The sequence below is a fragment of the Nycticebus coucang genome, chromosome 14 (genome assembly GCF_027406575.1).
Source record: "Nycticebus coucang isolate mNycCou1 chromosome 14, mNycCou1.pri, whole genome shotgun sequence".
In the NCBI taxonomy this organism is placed as follows: domain Eukaryota; kingdom Metazoa; phylum Chordata; class Mammalia; order Primates; family Lorisidae; genus Nycticebus; species Nycticebus coucang.
This window is the reverse complement of record NC_069793.1, coordinates 1,113,477-1,134,125: the sequence shown is the minus strand read 5'-3', so window position 1 is coordinate 1,134,125 and position 20,649 is coordinate 1,113,477. Positions and strand designations below refer to the sequence as shown.

At 57.4% G+C, this 20,649-nt stretch overlaps 1 protein-coding gene across 3 annotated transcripts; it reads left to right on the top strand.

Moving 5' to 3' along the window:
- Positions 1–397: 397 nt before the first annotated feature.
- EPS8L2 (EPS8 like 2) lies at positions 398–19,143 on the top strand. 3 transcript variants are annotated; one of them, XM_053562752.1, is made up of 21 exons: positions 398–578; positions 3,328–3,398; positions 3,487–3,542; positions 4,368–4,432; positions 11,434–11,595; positions 12,085–12,234; positions 12,578–12,657; positions 12,756–12,895; positions 13,085–13,155; positions 13,240–13,384; positions 13,532–13,620; positions 13,715–13,789; positions 14,029–14,177; positions 14,284–14,416; positions 14,690–14,805; positions 16,582–16,687; positions 17,451–17,570; positions 17,691–17,763; positions 17,867–18,047; positions 18,129–18,261; positions 18,338–19,143. In XM_053562752.1, the coding sequence occupies exons 2-21, from the start codon at positions 3,355–3,357 to the stop codon at positions 18,416–18,418; spliced, it is 2,169 nt and encodes a 722-aa protein (XP_053418727.1). In that variant the 5' UTR covers positions 398–578; positions 3,328–3,354; the 3' UTR covers positions 18,419–19,143. The 3 variants fall into 3 exon arrangements, with proteins under 3 accessions (XP_053418727.1, XP_053418728.1, XP_053418726.1); XM_053562753.1 differs by having other exon boundaries at positions 400–578; positions 13,240–13,366; XM_053562751.1 differs by lacking the exon at positions 398–578 and having other exon boundaries at positions 3,325–3,398; positions 4,373–4,432.
- Positions 19,144–20,649: the final 1,506 nt, after the last annotated feature.

Here is a 20,649-nt window from a genome sequence, read left to right as displayed (position 1 = left end):
CCATTACCATAACTCACACACTGAAGCCACTGTCCCCCTTCAGAGACCAGATGGGCCAGCAGTGGAGCACCTGAGGTTTAGAGGACACCGGGCAAGGGAGAGGCTTAGCCATCCTGGGGCTGTCCCAGCAGGCAGGCAGGCCTAGAGTCCAGCGCTGCTGGGAGGCGGCGGGGAAGTCCTTCTGCCCGGCTCAGGTGTCCAGAGTCCTAGAGATGGGACCTGCGAAGGGCCCACCAAGCGAGAGTTGGAGACTATGGGGAACACTGGGAGGGTGGAGCCCTGGTGAGGGCAGGGTGGGGCGAAGTGAGCCTGGGCCCGGGGGCGGGGCGCCTGGGTCGAGCCTGCCCCCGCCCTCTCTGCCCCCTCCACCCCCTCCGCCCCTCTCTCGAGTGACTGTGCAACCTGCCGCTCAGGTTCGTCCTCGCCCTGCCCCGCCCCGGCCATCCTGGCCCGGCCCCTGCTGGGCAGCTAGTTCCCGCGCGTCCCTCCAGCCTGCGGGAGACCAGGCTCCGAGGCTGAGGCGCACAGACAGCCGCGGACGACCGCCGAGGGGACGGGGCGCAGGCCGCGGAGGACAGGTGAGCGCCACGGCCGAGGCGCCGACGCGAGGGCCTCGCCCGCCCTGCCTTCAGTTTACCCAGTGGCGATGGGACGCGGGGCTCTGGTCCACAATTCTGAGGCTGGGTGCAGGGCCGGAGGCTTAAGGGGCAAGGGGCAGGGGACACGGCCGGGAGGGGGCTGAGCCGGCCTGCAGCCTCCCCTGGGCTCATGGCTCAAAGGCCTTCTGGCCCAGGCCTGGCCTGCCCTTTCGATCCTGGGGGTGGCCGTGTGAGGGGGTGTTTTCAAGCCAGTGTGTGACTCACCCAACCCCAGTCGGTCTCCTCCCAGCCCTCAGGCTCAGTGGGGAGATCCCGCCATCCCAGAATGGAGGTGACAGGGGGCTTCCCCGGCTCCTGCAGGTGGTCTGGGCCCTCCTTGAGAGCCTGACCCTGGAGGTGAGCAGGGCAAGCTGACCCTGTAGTCAGCTGTCAGGAGGCACTTCCTGGGTGTTCACCTAGGAGGAAATCCATCCCCAGAGAAGCACCTGGCTGGGGTAGTCTCCAGGTCAAGACTGGGGCGTGGGAGTTTCAGTGGGAGGGGAGGCTGAGGGTGGAGTGGCAGGGCCAGGTATGGGGGCATCCAGGCTACAGCCCCTCAGGTTCCTGGTCCCTGAGCCAGGCTAGCCTGGGGCAACCCCTTTGCATGGGGGTGTCCCTGAAGGCAGGTCTCCCCTTGCTTCTCTAACATCCACCCCCACCCCTGCGTGAGAAGAGACAGGGCCCTGCTCCTTACCCAGGCCCTGTGGGCCAGTGCCCCTGCCCTGTTCCGTGCTCCTGGCCTTCTCTGCCTACCCCGCCTACCCCAGTGTGCCACCCTCTCCACCCACAGTTTCCCGGGTTCCTCCCACCCTCAACCACAACAGCCAGACCAGGTCACACCCAGGGCCTGAGGGGTCCCCGTTCAGGGGCCCTACCCAGCTCCCATGAGGGCAGCCAGGAGTCCCAGTGACTCAGCTCCCCCTAAGGTCACTCATGGTATGCAGCTGGAACTTGAACTTGGCCCTTCCTGCTGGGGCCACCCCCTCCTGGGCCTGACTGACCGGGCACCCTGCTTGGGCCTCCCCCTCACACCCAGAAAATGGCCACAGTAAAACAAAGTGCAGCCTGGGCCCGTGGGCCCCAGGGCCTAGCCCCACCCCACTGGCTCACATAGCTTCCTGCCCAGTCAGCTGAAGAAGCCCCCCATCAGGCGGGGCCCCTACAGGCCTAGAGGTGGCCCCTTCCCAGGTGCCAGCACCCGCTCCCCGAGTGAGCTGAAGGCCCAGGCATTCCCAGCTCCTAGAGGTCCCCAAGGGGAGGGGTTGCATGTCACAGCCTGTGCATGTCTGCATGTGCCCACAGGTCCAGGTGCGCATGCGCTGGACACACATGCCTGTGCCCTCTGTTGGGCCCGCCAGGAATCCCATTAGCAAACACTCAGGCTCACTCATTGGGGTCACAAACATTCCGGACATTCTCCACGGAGAGATGGACAGAGGAATCTGGCCAAGTCCCTGCTGGCCAGGCAGGACCCTCCGTGGCATGAAAAGGGGCAGGCAGCAGCAACCAAGCCAAGGAATGATCCCTGAGCCCCTGGACCTCCACACCTCCAGGGGCGCTCCCGCAGCCTGGCACCCCTGGCAGACCCAAACTCTGAAGTCACAGGGGGATGGTCTCTGACCATGCCTGGGAGGAGGTGGATGGTGTGGATCTGGACCCCAGTGGCTTCCCGTGGGAGCTGGCCACAGAGCCACTGAAGGACAGCCAAGGATGCCTGTCCAGGGACATGGGGGCAGCTCCAGCAGCCAGGCCTTAGTTTCCCAAAATGCAGTTGGGGAGAGGTCAGGGCCAGACCCAGAGACAGACTCTGGGACTCTGCCCCTGGAGAGGCCTTGTAGGATGTTGGTCATCCAGGGTCTGCCAGGGAGGTGGTCATACCAGTGCTGGTACCTCTGGGCCAGGCTCCAGCCTCAGGGAGATGCCCCTGACCCACACCCACCCTCCCCATACTTCCCTCGGCCCACCCCCTGCCACCAACTATCAAGTGTCCTGCTCTGGGCCACCTGGCCAAACCCTCCCTTGGGGTCAGGAGATATTGCCCCCCAGACTGCCCTCTGGGAACCCAGGACCCAGAATTCCTGCCCACGTGGCTTCTTCCTGACTAGGTCTCCTAAGCTGGGAGGGAACGAGGAGCCAGCCTCTTTGCTCCCTGGGCCCCTGGACCTTCACACCTCCAGGGGCGCTCCTGCAGCCCAGCACCCCTGGCAGACCCAAACTCTGAAGTCACAGGGGGATGGACAGAGCTGACATGCAGTGGGGTGTGTCCACACGCCTGTGCCAGATCCCTTTGCAGGGTGGGCTTTAGGGTGGGCTGGAGGCTAGGCTCCCCTGGATCTGGTGCCCTCCTGGGCCCGAGCCTTAGCTCTCCCATCATCCTCCTGTGCCACCACCTCAGGGCCTTTGAACATGCTCTTTCTCCTCCAGACCCCTCTTCAGATGCCCCAGACAGCCTCAGGAGGTACCCTGTGGAAGGCCAAGGGTCTGGGGCAAGATGGGGCTTCAGAGACTGCCAGCTGGACACAGGGCCCAGGACAGGGGCCTCTGCTCCCTGAGGAACCTCTGCCCAGGCCAGGCAGTCAGGCTCTGTCCCCTGGATCTGGGGCAAAGGGAGGAGGCCCAAGCCCTGCCCTGGGAGTAGCCAGGCCACAGGCAAGGCCAGGAAGAAGTGTCACCTCCTGTGTCCACCCAGGTGCTGGCTGCCACCACCAAGGACACCATGAGCCAGTTGGGGTCTGTGAGCTGCTGCCCGGGTGCCGCCAAGTGAGTCCCCCTGCCCACCCCTCACCCCCTAGCAGTCCCCAGGGAGGGGTGTGGCATGGGCCCCACCCTCACCAGCACTCCTCCACAGTGGCAGCCTGGGCCGGTCGGACGGTGTGGCCAAGATGAGCCCCAAGGACCTGTTTGGTGAGTGAGGTTTGCAGACAGGCTGTATGCAATAGGGAAGAGGGCCCACCGCCCTGGTGGGGAAGAACAGCACCCCCATCCCCAAGGCCGTGCAGGCCCTGACTGGGGAGCTTGGCTGGTGGGAGGCCCAGGCAGCCCTGGGCACCCAGAGGAGGTCTCTGGGTCCACATCCACCTATAGCTTCATAGGTCCTTCCCCAGGCTCCTGGCCAATGCGTCCCCTCCCCCACACTGGTAAGGGGAGAGGCCTTTACTAATAATTCAGGGAGCATCAATATTGATTCATCACCCTCCTTGCGGCAATCCGATCTCAGAGGGGGGCGGGGGCTCAGGCTGACCCAGCTGCCAGGTATCTGCTCCAGGAGGGAGGAGCCTGGCCAGCCCCTCCACCCAGTTCTGTGCTCCCCAACACTCCTCCCAGGACTGCCCCCAGCCTGGACCACTCCCCTCATTGGTGCTTTGGGCCCCCAGGCTGGAAAGGAGAACCCTTGTGAGGGCTGGAGAGACTTTAGCTGACAGTTCTTGGGGTGGGAGGACACTCTGGCCCAGGGCCCTCCCTTTGGAAGGTTGAATCCTCTGGCCCCCCTCCCTCTCGGATGGACGTCCCTGTTACAAGCTGCCTCGTCACCTAAGCAAACCCCTGGCCCTCTCTGAGCCTGGGTCCTTTGCCCAGGGGGCCATCCTGGAAGGAGGGAAAGGGCTTCCTGCAGACCCTCACCATGCCCAGGAGGGGCCTCACCAAGTTTCACACCCCTGGGGTCCTCCCTATGGCCCCACCTAGTGGGTCCCACCCTCTGGGGGTAAGTGACTGGCACCTTCTGTTCAGAGCAGAGGAAGAAGTATTCCAACTCCAATGTCATCATGAACGAGACCTCCCAGTACCACGTCCAGGTGAGGCCCAGCCTGGGGGCACCCCCTTCACACTGCAGCCCTGTCCTCCCTGCTCTAGAATCCTGGAGCACTGGCCCTGGTAGGGCACTGGCCCTGGGGAGAGTGTTCAGTCCAGGTTCTAACCCACAAGGGCCAGAAGGGAGCCAGAGCCTGGGACTGGCCCCACGCCTATCCTGGCACAGGGGGTAGGGGGAGCCGCCTCCAATCCTGGGAGCTCAGGTCTGGGGGCCACAGGGAGTCCTGACTAGGGTGTCCTGGGGATACAACCCGGTGCCCACAGCCACACAGCCACGATGGGAAGGGCTAGTGGGAAGGAAATTGTCATCCTGGCCCCAAAACAGGGAACTGGATTAGAAAACAGAGGTGAAACAAAGACACCCTTTGTTGAGCGCTGCACAGGGGGCCTTGGAGGGCAAATTCTGAGAAGCTGGACTTGGTCACCTGCCCTCACTGGACCAGCTGCCAGCTCGGGAGGGTTTCCTCTAGGTCAGTTTTAATTTCCACGTAGAACTCAGCAATAGGTTTTTTAAATGACCTTCCAGGCCAGCCAGGGTGGCACCTGTGGTCCCAGCTACTCTGGAGGCCAAGGTGGGAGGATCGCTGGAGCCCAGGAGTCCCAGACTGCGGTGCTCTGGGCAGCAGGGGTGAAGGACAGCCTGTCCCTTAAATAAAAAGAAACAAGACCTTCCTGGCCTGGGAGCTGGCTGGCTTCCCACAGGATGAGAAAGGGGGAGGCAAGGGGAGCCTTTAGTGTAGGCCCTGGCCAGGAAGGCTGCCTATCACTGCCTGGCCCACTGTGGCCTGCTATGCTCCTGGTCCCTCTGACTTCTCCCACCTCACCTGGAGTGCACACTGCAAAGGTGAGCAAGGCACTGTTCTTTGAGCCCCAGTTTCCCTGTCTATAGAAGGGGTCCGGAGAATATAAGGACTCCCTAAGGCTCTTGAATTGGGCTGTATCTGGGTGACCAGAGCCGTCCAGGCCAACCTGGACAGTGGTGACTGCTGCCAGCTCCATGTCCAAGGGCAGAACGTGGAGGGTGGACAGGTCAGCTTTGGCCCCTTCTTTTCAGCCAGATCTGCAGCCTTGCTCAGGGTGGGACTTTGCCCTCCTTGGAGAGGAGCTGCCTCAGACGTCCTAGCCCTTGGACTTTGGTCTAAGCTGGCTTGGCTTGGCTCGGCCAGACTATTGTGAAAGGCCCACGGCCAGGGGAGCTTTTCCTGCTACCCAACGACCAACAAGGGTAGGGGAGAGGGTGGGGCCTTCCTGCCCCTCCCAGAGGAGGAAACTGAGGCCCAGACAGAGGGTAAGAGTCTGGGGGATGTCCCTCCAGCCAAGTGAGGGCAAGGTCACCCCACCCTTATCAGGGGGACACTGGAGCCCGCTTGTTTGCTTCTGTCTGGATTATCAGATAACGAAGTTGATATGTGGGGCGAGCAGCTCTCCCACCCACAGTTAGCCTCATCACCTCAGACTTCTTTGTGAACCCTTCTGTGGGTGCAGGTGCCCAGCCCAACCTCCAGCAATGATATCTGTCTTCCATCACCCTAGTTTTGTCTTTTGAAGTATATCCTGTAAATAAAATCGTTCAGCTCTTTGTTCTTCTGCTTCATCAGCCTATTTTAAGAAGACATCACATGTAGTAAGGCCCCTCAGTCGCACTGGGCACACGGCACCTCCCCAGCGCTGTGTCCAGTAAGGCCTGTCTCCCTGCACACCCATAGGGCTGTGCTCTGCTGTCCAGGCTGGAGTGCAGTGGCATCATCAAAGCCCACTGCAATCCCAAATTTGTGGGCTCAACCAATCCTCCTGACTCTGCCTCCCAGCTAATTTTTCTATATTTCCTAAAGACAGAATCTCTCTTTGTCGCTCAATGTAATCTTGAACTTCTGACCTCAATGGATCCTCCTGCCTGAGCCTCCCAAAGTGCTGGGTTATAGGTGCACGCTCACCACCTCTAGCTCCTGCTAGAATTATGATTGGCATTGAGTCAAATCTGTCAATCAGTTTAGGGAGAATTAACATCCTAATAACAGCAAGCCTTCCCATCCCTGAATGTGATATATCTCTCTAGTTACTAGGTCTTCTTTAATTTTTTTCAACAGATTTTGTGGTTTTCATTGTAGAAGTATCACTGTCTTTTCTTAAATATTTGATTTTTTATGCTGTTGTAAATGGCATTATTTTAAATTTCATTTTCCAATTGTCTGTTGCTAGCAAAAACAATTGAATTTTTGTATGGTGGTCAAGTGCCCTAAGACCCGTCGATGGTACCAACTTATTGTAGTGATTTACTTGTAGACAGATTGGATTTTCTACGTATCTAATCGTAATGTCTTGAGAATGCAGACAGTTCTTTATTTCTTATTTGTACACTTATTTTCTGGCCTTACTGCCCAAGGTAGGACCACAGGTACTATCCCCTGCTTGTGTCCAATCTTGACATTCAGTAGCCTGTGGGCCATGTGTCCCTTCAATGTTCTTTAGAGAGCAAGGAAGTTCCCTCCCACTCTTTGCTGAAAGGTTTTTATCTCAAAAGGCGTTGAATGTTTTGTCTGAGTCTATGGAGATTTATTCATTACTGTTAATCTTGTGAGTCCTAGTGACTGATTTCTTGTTTTTAATTGTTGGGGCTTACTGATTTTTTTTTAAATACTGCATCAACTTTGCATTTCTGGGATAATCCTCACTTATTCATGTGTATCATCCTTTGTATGAATGATGTCTAATGATGTGCTAATATTTTGTTGAGAACTTTTTGCATAGTTCATTAGAGATATTGGTCTTTTTTTTTTTTTTTTTTTAAGACAGAGTCTCACTATGTTACCCTGGGTAGAGTGCTATGGCATCACAGCTCACAGCAACCTCAAACTCTTGGGTTTAAGCGATTCTCTTGCCTCAGCCTCCCAAGTAGCTGGGACTACAGGCGCCCGCCACACGCCCAGTCTTTAATTTTCTTTTCTTGTAAGGCTCTTGGCAGGTTTTGGTGTCAGGGTTATGCTGGCCTTATAAAACAGGTGAAGTCTTTCTTGCTCTTCTGTTTTTAGAAAAGAGCTTGTGGAAGCTTGTTACTTTTTCCTTAGATATTTAGCCGTGAAGGCTGAACACAGGCTTTCTTCATCAGAAGGGTTTGGTCATTCTCTCTCGTGCCTGTAAGATCTGCAGTGATGTCCCCTCTTTCCTTCTGGTTTTTCAGAATTTCTAGTATTTTTCTTGATCCATCTTGCTGGGGGTTTGTCGATCTTATTAATCTTTTCAGAACTAACTCTGGGCTTGTGGATTTTTCCTTTTGTCTATTCACTAACGTGCTGGTCTCTGCTCATCTCCCTCCTTCCACTTAGTTGGATTTCTATAGTTTTTGTCTAGCTTTTTGAAGTGAAAGCATAGATCATCGACCTTAAGTCTGCCTTCCTTTCTGACGTTACCACTCAAAGCGCAGCTTCAGTTGTATCCCACATATTCTGATATGCATATTTTTATCATTCAGTTTAGAATGTCTTACAGTTTTTCTCATGACTTCATCTTCAACCCATGTGTTATTTTACAAATATGTTGTTTTATTTCCAAATATTTGGAGTTTCTAGTTATCTTTTATTTTTGATTTATACTTTGATTCTATTACGATCAGAAAACAGACTCTCATACCCTGTTTAGCAAAGCTTGTTTTGTGGCCCAGCACCATGGTCTTGTGTGGCTGGTTGTGCTTCCCTAACAATGTGTGTTTCAGGTTTTACTGTGCCTCACACACACAGATCAACAGCTGCACGACCCGTTGTGCGTTCCTCCTGCATATCCTTCAGTCTGTTGATGAGCGCGGAGGTCGGGCCGTCGTATTGTCACAAACCCTTCTGCCCTAAGCAGCCTGGGCCACATCCCCCACACTAATATGCAGGACCCTGCCATCGCAGTGGGAGGGAAGATATGTGTGCGGTGACAGGTGTCCCCAGCTATTCCCAAGAGAGTCTGCCTAGGTGCCAGATGAGATAATACCCATTTCTCCACCTCTTAACCCGGTAGTGTAGCCCACAGGAGTTTGTGTATTGGTCAATAGAACAGGTAAAAAAAATTCATTTCCTAAAATAGTAGAGTTTCGATGTGCAATTCTTTTTTTCCCCTTTACTCACCACTATACAAATAAGGATCAACTTGCAGCTCTTTTATTCAATTCAATTACATACACTTTCCCTTATTAAAGTTACTTCTGGGTTTGGCACCTGTGGCTCAAGCGGCTAAGGCGCCAGCCACATACACCTGAGCTGGCGGGTTCGAATCCAGCCCGGGGCCCACCAAACAACAATGATGGCTGCAACCAAAAAATGGCCGGATGTTGTGGCAGATGCCTGTAGTCCCAGCTACTTGGGAGACGGAGGCAGGAGAACTGCTTGAGCCCAGGAGTTGGAGGTTGCTGTGAGCTGTGATGCCATGGCACTCTACCCAGGGTGACAGCTTGAGGCTCTGTCTCAAAAAATAAATAAAATAAAATAAATAAAGTCACTTCTGTTTACTTTTCTGTAGACTTTCTGTTTAATTTTAATGAGGTGTTAATCTTTTACTTATTTATATATTCATTCACTCCCGACCATGATGCCCTGCTATTTTTTTGTTGCGGTTGTCGTTGTTTAGCTGGCCTGGGCTGGGTTCTGACCCACCAGCCTGGGTGCACGTGGCTGGCACCATAACCACTGTGCTACAGGCGCCTACCGTGGTTTTTGCATATGGCATTTTTTTCCCATGTAGAAATTTCAATTATTTTTATCGTGAAATTTACTGGTCTTTATTGTTGGTATATTTTTTTTCTTTTTTTTTTTTTTTTGAGACAGAGTCTGACTTTATCACCCTAGCCCTCTGTAGAGTTCTATGGTGTCACAGCTCACAGCAACCTCAAACTCTTGGGCCCAAGTGATTCTCTTGCCTCAACTTCCCGTGTAGCTGAGACTGCAGGTGTCCACCACAACGCCCAGCTATTTTTTTGATTTTTTGTAGAGGCAGGGTCTTGCTCTTGCTCTGGTTGATCTCCAACTCCTGAGCTCAAGCTATTCTCTCTCCTCAGCCTCCTAGAGTGCTGGGATTACAGGAGTGAGCCACTGCACCCAGCTGGTATTTTTAATTATCACATTAACAAAATAGAATTTTTAATAAACAGCTATCATTGTAATGTATATTGGTCTTTTTCTGTATTAAGAAAATTAATATTTGGGAGGCCAAGGCAGGTGGATTGCCTGAGCTCCCATGTTCGAGACCAGCCTGAGCAAAAGTGAGACCCCAAGGTCAAACCCGGCCCTGGCCAAAAAAAAAGGGAGACCCCATTTCTAAACATAGTTGGGTGTTGTGGCAGTCGCTGGTAGTCCCAGCTACTTTAGAGGCTGAGACAAGAGAATCACCTGAGCCCAAGACTTTGAGGTTGCTGTGAGCTATGACATCATGGCACTCTACCAAGGGCAACAAAGTGAGACTCTGTCTCAAAAAAAAAAAAAAAAGAAATTTAATATCTTTTACCTCTGTTTTTTCCACTTTCAATTTTTTTGGTGTGGCTTTTTTTTTTTTTTTTGAGACAGAGTCTCACTATGTCACCCTGGGTAGAGTGCTGTGACATCATAGCTCACAGCAATCTCAAGCTCTTGGGCTTAAGCAATTCCCCTGTCTCAGCCTGCAAGGTAGCTGGGACTACAGCCACCAGCCACAATACCCTGCTATTTTTTTTGTTGCAGTTGTTGTTGTTTAGCTGGCCCAGGCTGGGTTCTAACCCGCTAGCCTGGGTGCATGTGGCTGGCACCATAACCACCGTGCTACAGGTGCCAAGCCGTAGTGTGGGGTTTTTTCTTTGTATATGGCATTTTTTCCCCATGTAGAAATTTCACTTATTTTTATCGAAAAATTTACTGGTCTTTACTTTTCAGCATCTGGATTTTCTTTCTTGTATAGGAAAGCACCCTTGCTGAGAAGGCCTTGCTGAGATTACCAATGATCAAACAGTCTTTTCTTCTAGGTCTCTCCTGTCAGGTGTTTTGCATTGAAATCTTTGCCTGTCCTGGAGTTTACCTTAGTGTTCATCCAGCTGTCCCAGTGCTGTTCACTGTGGTGCTTCACTCAGTGCTTGTCTGGGCAGATACCTGGGGTGGCGAGGAGGCCTGCATGCTCTCCTCTGCACCCGCCGGCTGCGGCCCACTGCATTCCAGGCACTGTCTTGGGTGACCAGAACCCTGGCCTCAGGCAGTACAGCAAGACGCTGGATCAGATAAGAGGAGAGTTGGGCAGATCAGGGATGTGGTGACAGGTGATGTAGCCAGGTGGCGAGGAAGGCGATTCCTGAGAAGGAAGAGGATGAGCAGGAGACAGGGAGTGAGTGCACAGGCCCATGAGGAGCCTGAGCTGAGCAGGGTAGGCAGGCAGGCCGGCCCAGGGCTACAAAGCAGGTTGGAATTTTTTTTGAAAGGTGTTTTTTTTTTGTTTGGGTTTGGTTTGTTTTTTCTAAGAAACAGTCTCACCCAGGCTGTAGTGCCATGGAGTCATAGCTCCTAGCAACTCGAACTCCTGGGTTCAAATGATCCTCCTACTTCAGCCTCCCGAGTAGCTGGGACTACAGGCACCCACCACAATACTGGCTAATTTTTCTATTTTTAGTAGAGACGGATGTCGCTTTTGCTCAGGCTAATCTCGAACTCCTGAGCTCAAGTGAGTCTCTGGCCTGGGCCTCTCAGAATGTTAGGATTACAGGTGTGAACAACTGCATCTGGCCTAGAAATTTTTCTGAGGGGTTTATCAGGGCACAACCATGACTCCTACAGATGTCCTCCAAGGCAGAATGGGGACTCCCCCACCCAAGGTGGGACTGTATCCCCTCAGAACCCCACAGGACTGGCTGTGACCATCAGACCCCCAGGCTGTACCCTTCACACTCCCCAGGGCAGGCTGTGACCCTCAGGCCCCTGGGCTATGACCCCTTGAGCTTGGGCCCTGGCACCCAGAGGGCTCTGCCCAGCAGTGACCGCCTGCCCACCTCCAGCACTTAGCCACCTTCATCATGGACAAAAGTGAGGCCATTGTGTCTGTGGATGACGCCATCCGGAAGCTGGTGCAGCTGAGCTCCAAGGAGAAAATTTGGACCCAGGAGATGTTGCTGCAAGTGAATGACCAGTCCCTGCGGCTGCTGGACATTGAGTCTCAGGTGCTCCCCATGGCATGGGAGGCTGGGGCAGTGCCTGCTGGGCCACTGTGGCCAGCTCTGTGGCTAGGCCTCTGTCAGGGCTTCATTGCCCATCATTCTGGCCCAGGGAAGTAGGCAGGGAGAGAGGAGGAGCCTGGGACTGGCTATACTGCACACCTGTGAGGCCCACCCAGCTGTGGCCTGGGGTTTCCAGGACCTGTCCCTGGCTGTCTGAGAAGTCTGCTCCAGGCTCATTGTAGCCATTCCTCACTGGAGCCACAGGCCCATCTTGATCGTGGCCCTTTTCTGTGCCTGTAGTTATGTGCACATCTGTGTCTGGTGAGAACTCCACGTGCTGGGCCATGAGTCACATCCACAACCATGGCGGTGTGTCCGCTTCCTGCAGCCATCTCTATGATCCATCCCTTGCACATGGCTTCAGCCCATATCGGAGTCCAGGGGCCACAGTGATTGTCAGCTGCATGACCTGTCCTGACCTCCCTTCCATAGGAGGAGCTAGAGAACTTCCCCCTGCCCACAGTGCAGCACAGCCAAACAGTGCTGAACCAGCTCCGATACCCCTCCGTGCTGCTGCTCGTGTGCCAGGATTCGGAGCAGAGCAAGCCCGATGTCCACTTCTTCCACTGCGACGAGGTGGAGGTGAGGGGCGTACAGGTGGGGGTGAGGGGCAGGGAGGGTGAGGGGCACACAGGTTGGGCTGAGGGGAACACAGGAGGGGGTGAGGGGCAGGGGAAGTGAGGGGCACACAGGTTAGGGTGAGGGGTGCACAGGTGGGGGTGAGGGGAACACAGGAGAGGGTGGGGCTGGAGAGGTGAGGTGAACACAGGTGGTGTGAGGGGCTAAGGAGGTGAGAGATGCACAGGTTGGGGTGAGGGGTGCACAGGTGGGGGTGAAGAGCAGGGGAGGTGAGGGACTGAGGTGGGGGCACAGGTGTGGATGAGGGGCCCTGCCCCCAGTCTGCCTGACGCCCCAGCACCCCCAGGCAGAACTGGTACACGAGGACATCGAGAGCGCCTTGGCCGACTGTCGTCTGGGCAAGAAGATGCGGCCACAGACTCTGAAGTAGGGCGGGTCAGGGGAGGGAGGAAAGGGTCAGGGACATGTGGCGCTGGGTGGGTGCGAGGGTCAGGCGGCCAGGCTGAGCGGCCCTCACCCTGCAGGGGCCACCAGGAGAAGATCCGGCAGCGGCAGTCCATTCTGCCCCCTCCCCAGGGCCCAGCCCCTGTCCCCATCCAGCGCCGCAGAGATTCAGCCAAGAACCGTGTGAGCTCAGCGGCACCAGCGCCGATCAGCGAGCCAGGTAGGCAGGGGCTTGCGGGGACACCACTCGGGGGCTCCATGCGGCGGGCCCCGATGAGCAGCACACTCTACCACCAGTCAGCGCCCCCCATGCTCACAGGTAGGCTCCCCCAAAGTGAAGGAGCATGATGCTCACTCTTCAAACTCAGTCCCTATCCCCACCCAACACAAGCTTCCCTGTCCCCCTCAGGCCACCGCCGCCAGGGGTCGCTGGATGAGGAGCCGCGGGCCGTGCTGGCTCAGAAGATAGAGAAAGAGACGGTGGGTGTCCTCTCCCCGGCGTGTGCTGGCCCCATGGGGGTGGGGGGAAGTCTGAGGCTGACCACTGACCCGCTCTGACCCCAGAAAATCCTCAACTGTGCCCTGGACGATATCGAGTGGTTCGTGGCCCGGCTTCAGAAGGCGGCAGAAGCTTTCAAGCAGCTGAACCAGCGGAAGAAGGGCAAGAAGAAGGGCAGGAAGGGGCCAGCAGGTGGAGGATGGGAGGATGGTGTGTGGGGGTGTGCAAGGAGCCTGGGGTGGAGTGGCACAGGCCAGGAAGGGGGTGGGGAGGAGGGATAGGGGTTGTCAGACGGGACAACAGGTGGGGAGCAGGGGAAGGGCCTTTAGGCTCATGCTGCCCCCACCCCCATGCCAGAGGGTGTCCTCACCCTGCGGGCGCGGCCCCCCCCTGAGGACGAGTTTGTGGACTGTTTCCAGAAAATCAAGCTGGCCATCAACCTGCTGGTGAGCAGCCCCGCCCCGCCCCACCCGACTGTGCTGGGCCCAGGGTAGCCACTGAGCCACCCTGCCATCAACTGCTCCCTCTGTCCTCCCACAGGCAAAGCTGCAGAAGCACATTCAGAACCCCAGCGCAGCTGAGCTCGTGCACTTCCTCTTTGGGCCTCTGGACCTGGTACCTGGGGCTAGGACAACAGGGTCTGGGGGTGGGCAACCAAGGCCCTGCAAGTGGCTCCCCCAGCTCAGGGTGAGGGGAGCAGGTGCTTACCTTAGGCAGCCCGGCTTGGGCTGTGCCTCCATCCCTTGGGAGTCAAAGTCTCTCCCAAGGCTCAGCCTATGGAGTTGGTGGGGGTGAGCGAGGGGGGGCTGGATCCTGTGGGCCGTGGCCCCTGCTGAAACCCCCCTGTGCTCCAGATTGTTAACACCTGTGGTGGCCCAGACATTGCACGCTCCGTCTCCAGCCCCCTGCTTTCCCAAGATGCCGTGGGCTTCCTGCGAGGCCACCTGGTGCCCAAGGAGATGTCTCTGTGGGAGTCACTGGGGGACACCTGGACTCGGCCCCGGTGCGGGAGGGCGAGTGACACTGGGGGTGGTGTGTGTGCAGGATGGGGGTCCTGGGGGACTAGGTACAGCAGGGGCAGGGCTGACACCCAGGACCTCTCACCTCAGCTCTGAGTGGCCTCGGGAGCCGCAGGTGCCCCTCTACGTGCCCAAGTTCCACAATGGCTGGGAGCCACCCCTGGATGTGCTGCAGGAAGCTCCCTGGGAGATGGAGGGGCTAATGCCTGCCCCCGACGTTGAGGTCAGAACACCAGCAACCCAGCTCCCACCCTCCACCAGAGTTCACCAAATCATGCCATCTGCACCTGCCTCCCCAGCAGCTACAACTCAGGCAGCCCCCAGCCCCTGCCAGGGAGGCAGCCCATGGCCCCTGGAGGGTGATGGGTTCTGTCAGTTGTGCAGCAGGTTTCATGAGGACCCTGTCCTGTACTCTCTCGTCCTTGGACCCAGCCTGGCCCTGCCCTCCTTCCCGATCCCCACCCTACACCAAGCCTGCCTGCCCACTTCCTCACAGCCCACTCCAGCAAGCCGACGACTATCCTTACGAAACTCCCAGAAGCACAGCCACACTGTCGAACCTACACCCCCGGGGGACACTCTACCACCAGTCAGCGCCCCACATGCTCACAGGTAGGCTCCCCCAAAGTGAAGGAGCGTGAGGCTCACTCTTCAAAAGTCTCTGATGTGGGTACACTGCCACCAAGTGGTGACAAGTGCCTCATTCAAGTGGTTCAAATTAGAACTGGGCTTTCATTTTGACTTTTCATTTGACTTTTGAAAATTTCAAAAGTCACATGTAAATTTATTACCTTGATACATCAGCTCTTTTCGCATCTCCATGTTCATGTTTTAGAATAAAGGCTAGAAACTTAGTAAACCACTGAACTTGAATGGTTTCAGCAAACACTGTCATCCCCTTGAGGCTGTTGGGACTGATGTTGGCCCAGCCTGTGGTAGAGCCAGAGAGCAGAGAGGACAAGCACAGCTGGTACCAGGAGAGCCCTGTCTTTCCTGGCCTCCCACCTCCTTACTGTCCCTGCCTGGGCAGCTCAGTTACCCTGCCAGACCCCAGGATTCCGTTTCAGAGGAAGAAGGGCCAGAAATCCTTATTTTAAACAAGTGTAAATAAGCATTCCCCTCCCCTTCCCCCATGTTGTCACCTGGTACTCACAGTTCCAAGCCAAGGACCACACTTCACTTTATTTTTTTTTTTTTTGAGACAGAGTCTTATGTTGTTGCCCTCCATAGAGTACCGTGGCGTCATAGCTCACAGCAACCTTGAACTCCTGGGCTCAAGTGATTCTCTTGCCTCAGCCTCCCAAGTAGCTGGGATGTAGGCACCTACCACAATGCCCAGCTATTTTTTAGAGATGGTGTCTCGCTCTGGCTCAGGCTGGTCTCAAACCCATGAGCTCAGGCAATCCACCATCTGGGCCTCCCAAATGCTAGGATTATAGGTGTGAGCCACCTCACCCGGCCAAGTTTGTTTTTTTCTTTTTTTGAGATAGAGTCTCACTTTGCCACCCTTGGTAGAGTGCTATGGCATCACAGCTCACAGCAACCTCCAACTCCTGGGCTTAAGTTAGTCTCTTGTCTTAGCCTCCCGAGTAGTTGGGACTACAGGCGCCCCCCACAACACCCGGCTATTTTTAGAGACAAGGTCTCGCTCTGGCTCAGGCTGGTCTTGAACCTGTGAGCTCAGGCAGTCCTCCCGCCTCGGCCTCCCGGAGTGCTGGGATCACAGGGGTGAGCCACCACACTTGGCCAACATTTCTCCCTTTGATTTCCAACCCCTGTTCCATCCACCTTGGCCCAGTCCTGATAGCCCCTGCCCCCTCACCTTTCCCGTGCACCTGCACAGGAAGCTGCCCTGATGGCTGTCCCTCCTGATGGGTCAGACTGACCAGGAGGGACAGCTCTGCTCTACTGAGAACTACGGGCCTGCTCTGTGCTGAAGCCAGGACCCCCATCCAGAGCTGGGCCCTGTGTCCCTGCAGGGCAGCGCTAGGTCCAGAGGAGCTATGGCTCTGAAGTTGTCCTGGCCTTCACTGGTCAGCATAGGGAAACCATGACCCTGTCATTTCCCAGGCCCATGCCTGGCTCTGGTTCCCCTGGAGAACCAGGCTGGAGACCCCCAAGGGGGCCTGGACTGCTAGCCTCACCATGGCTCTTTGTCCCACCCACCCCCGCCCACCCCACTCACCCCACCTCCACACAGGGCTCCGACGCTCTGGGGCTGTCACAGTTTCCATTTCTGGCTGAGGAGCCACAGCCTCTCTCTGCTGAGACCTGGAGAGTGGAACGGAGGCAGACCTGCACCTGGGAAGCTGCTGCCCCCGGCTCCTGCCAGGTCCAGCAAGAGACCCCAGCCCAGCCCTGGGCCTAAGCTTCTTCCATTCCTTGCAGGGGCTACCAGCCAACACCAGCCATGGCCAAGTATGTCAGAGTCCTCTATGACTTCACAGCCCGCAACGCCAATGAGCTGTCGGTGCTCAAGGATGAGGTCCTAGAGGTGAGGAGCAGTGAGGGGCTCCCCAGGGGAGGAGGCGCTACCCATGGGGAGAGGGCTGCCCAGGGGAGAGAGGGACTGCCAGGGGAGAGAAGGCTGACCAGGGGAGAGAGGGACTGCCAGGGGAGAGAAGGCTGACCAGGGGAGAGAGGGACTGCCAGGGGAGAGAAGGCTGCCCAGGGGAGAGAGGGACTGCCAGAGGAGAGAAGGCTGCCCAGGGGAGAGAAGGCTGACCAGGGGAGGGGGTGCTACCTAGGGGGACAGAGAGCTGACCAGGGGAGAGGACTGCCCAGGGGAAGGGGGCATTGCTGGGGGGAGGACTGCCTAGGGAAGGAGGGGCTACCAGGGGGCGGAAGAGCAAACAGTTGGGGCCAGGCCCTGGCTGTGGGCCCCTTTCCAGCCCCTTTCTGCAGGGTCTTTACACCAGGCTCCTATCAGGACCAAAAACCTCCCCTGCCCCCAGTGGACTTGCTGAGGGTCTGCCTGTCTCAGGGATCCCCAGGACATGCAGGGACCCCTGTGCAGAGCTAGGCTGGGTGCTGGGCAGTGCCTGCAGTGGGGGACCCCTCCATGGAACCCAGCAGACTTGTCATTCACACCCACCCCAGGAGCCCGGCACAGGCTGCTTTGTACCAAGCGGAATCCAGGCCACCCACTGCAGGACGAAAGTGGAACAGACTGGGGCGGGGGGTTCCTACGTCCACAACCAGGTTATGGTCCCTGCTCCGGGACCCAGGGTCCTGGGCCTAACGCAGCCGCCCCGCAGGTGCTGGAGGACGGGCGGCAGTGGTGGAAGCTCCGCAGCCGCAGCGGCCAGGCGGGCTACGTGCCCTGCAACATGCTGGCCGAAGCGCGGCCCGAGGACGCCGGCGCCGCCTTCGAGCAGGTGGGCCTGCCCTGTCCCGGCGCGGGGGGCCCTGGCGGGGAGAAGCCCGGCCGAGCCCAGCCCCCGGGAGGAAGGAGTCGGGCGGGGCAGGAACTGAAGCTGACAGCCCCCGCCCCGCAGGCCGGTTCGAAATACTGGGGCCCCGCCAGCCCGACCCACAAGCTGCCGGCAACCTTCGCTGGAAACAAGGGCGGTGAGAGGCTGGTCTGGAGGGGCGGGCGGGGCGGGAGGGGCCCCCAGTCGGGGCGGGCGAGGGACGGCGGCAGCTGCGGTCCTGAGCCGCGCGCCACCCCCAGAGCTGATCCAGTACATGGACGAGGTCAACGACGAGCTGGTCAAGAAGATCAGCCAGGTCAAGGCGCAACCGCAGCGGCACTTCCGCGTGGAGCGGCCGCCGCCCGTGCACCTGCCGCTGACCTACGCCTCCGGCCCCAGCGAGGTCCGCGCCTGGCTGGAAGCCAAGGCCTTCAGCCCGCGGTGAGCGGCGGGCCCGGGCGGGGAGCGGGGGCCCGGGGCGCCGGGGCCACCTCGCAGACCCCTCACTCCGCTGCCCCGCAGGATCGTGGAGAACCTGGGCGTCCTGACCGGGCCTCAGCTGTTCTCGCTCAACAAGGACGAGCTGCGGAAGGTGTGCGGGGAGGAGGGCGCGCGCGTGTACAGCCAGCTCACGGTGCAGAAGGCAGTGCTGGAGGTGAGAGAAGCCCCCTGCGCTGAGGAACCCGGAGGAGGGGCCCCCAGGCTGACGCTGCCCTCTCTCTCCTCCCTAGAAGCAGCAAAGCGGGTCCGAGCTGGAAGAACTCATGAGCAAGTTTCATTCCAAGAACCAGAGGAGGGTAGAGGACAGCTAGACCCAGCTGCACCCTGCTGCCACACCTGCGGGAGAGGAGGCCGCCCCTGCTGTGGCCCCTGGATGCATGGAGCGTTTATTTTTGTATGTGTATGTATTTTGTACCAAGGACACCGATGGGGTGTCCTGCACCCAGCTGGAGGCACATGGCCTGTCAGGCTCACTGCCCCAGCTCACACCAAGGCCGACCTCAGCCAAACTTGTGACCCATGGTGCCAGCCCCTGATCTGCCTGCCTTGAGGCCACAAGACTCCCCAGGAGAGGTGGGGCCTCATCCTTTGGTCACCCCTGTGATGTCCCCTGTCTTCACCTGCCTCCTCATCTACCTGTACCCAACTGCACCCCCCTATCCCAGGGTGGGCCAGAGCGCCATCTTGGCCAGTTGGTGACCTGGCCTCCAGATGTACCCACCCATTGGGCTGCTCCCCAAGGGTGCCCTGGGAGGGGCTCCGGGACAGGAGGCCCGGGGGTGCCATGCTGGGCTGGACATGTGCGACATTCCTCACCCTGTCAAAGACAAGCATGCTCTGGACACAGTGCTGGCTTCAGAAACCCCCTGCCTCCCAGTACCACAGAACCCACATGGGTACTTTCTCTGACCAAGTCCCAGGTCAACTGAGCCCTGCACTGATTGCAGGGGGCTGGATGTCTTGAAGCTCTGGACCAAGAGGCGAGAGGTGGCCAGGGCTCCAAGGCCAGGACATTAAACAAGTTCAGTCTCTTGAACAGCTGTGTAATTCTTTCTCTTGGGGTTGGGAATGGGTCCTGCAGCCCACAGAGACTGTGCCTTTTTTTTTTCTTTCTTTTTTTTTTTGAGACAGAGCCTCAAGCTGTCGCCCTGGGTAGAGTGCTGTAGCATCACAGTTCACAGCAACCTCCAACTCTTGGGCTCAAGCGAGTCTCCTGTCTCCACCTCCCAAGTAGCTGGGACTACAGGCATCTGCCACAGTGCCCAGCTATTTTTTTTTTCGTTGCAGCCATCATTGTTGTTTGGCGGGCCCAGGCTGGATTCAAACCCGCCAGCTCAGGTGTATGTGGCTGGTGCCTTAGCCACTTGAGCCACAGGCGCGGAGCCATTCTTTTTTTTTTTTTTTTTGAGACAGTCTCACTTTGTTGCCTTTGGTAGAGTGCCCTGGCATCATAGCTCACAGCAACCTTTAACTCTTGGGCTCAAGAGATCCTCTTGCCTCAGCCTCCCGAGTAGCTGAGACTACAGGTGCCCACCACAACACCCGGGATATTTTTAGAGATGGGGTCTCGCTCTTGCTCAGGCTGGTCTTGAACTCGTGAGCTCAGGCAATCCACCCATCTTGGCCTCCCAAAGTGCTAGGATTACAGACATGAGCCACCGTGACCAGCCTGACTGTGCCTTTTCTTAGAGCTATGGGGCAGAGGGCAGGCCCTGGCCAGGCTGGATGTGAATATTGCAAGGAAGGCCACTCACCGCCCGAGGCCCAAGGAGTGCCTAGGAGGCATCTTCCTGCACATCCATCCAAGAGGGCCTGGAGCATTCTGTGGGCACAGACCAGAGGCCCTGCCCACTCCTCTCCCTATGGCCCTCCCAGGCTAAATGTCCAGAAGTCTCAAAGCCTGTCTCCCAAGACTGGCTTTCACTGGGCACCTACCCAAGTGGGGGTGATGGAGCCGGGGAATAGCTCAGCTAGACCTCAGGGCAGGCCCAGCAGAAAGCCACATCAGAAGCCAAGGCCAAGACCGGATTCAACGAAAGGAAGACATGGGGCCTGGGGGAACCCAGTGAGTGTCAGTGGATTGCATCAGTGACCCATCCTGTGTTCTCGCTGCGAGAGGCATTTGACCACCTGTTGGATGCCCTCCTGGGCGCCCTCCTGAGCCTCACACTCTGGGAGGGGCCTTGGTGCTCCCTGCTGGCGGCCCATGTGCTGCCGAGGGTGGCCGCCAGGGGGTGTCCTGGCACTGGACCAAATCCAGGGAGTAGATGGTGTAGCATCAGAACCATCAGGGGACCCAGCCCTGGAGTATCGGGGGCCCAGGCCTGGGGTTTTGGCCTGGTGGGCAAGAGCAACTGTGGGAACAGGCTGGGGAGAATGTGTCCCTTGCCTGGTCCACCACTGAGCCAGGCCTGGCCCTGAGGCCTTGGAAGTTCCTGACTCAGCTCAAGGGGAGCTGGAGGGTGTCTGATACTCTTTGAACCATGACCCAGGATTGGCAACAGCCATCCCTCCCCCAGGCCAGAAGAGGGTCCACCCTCTC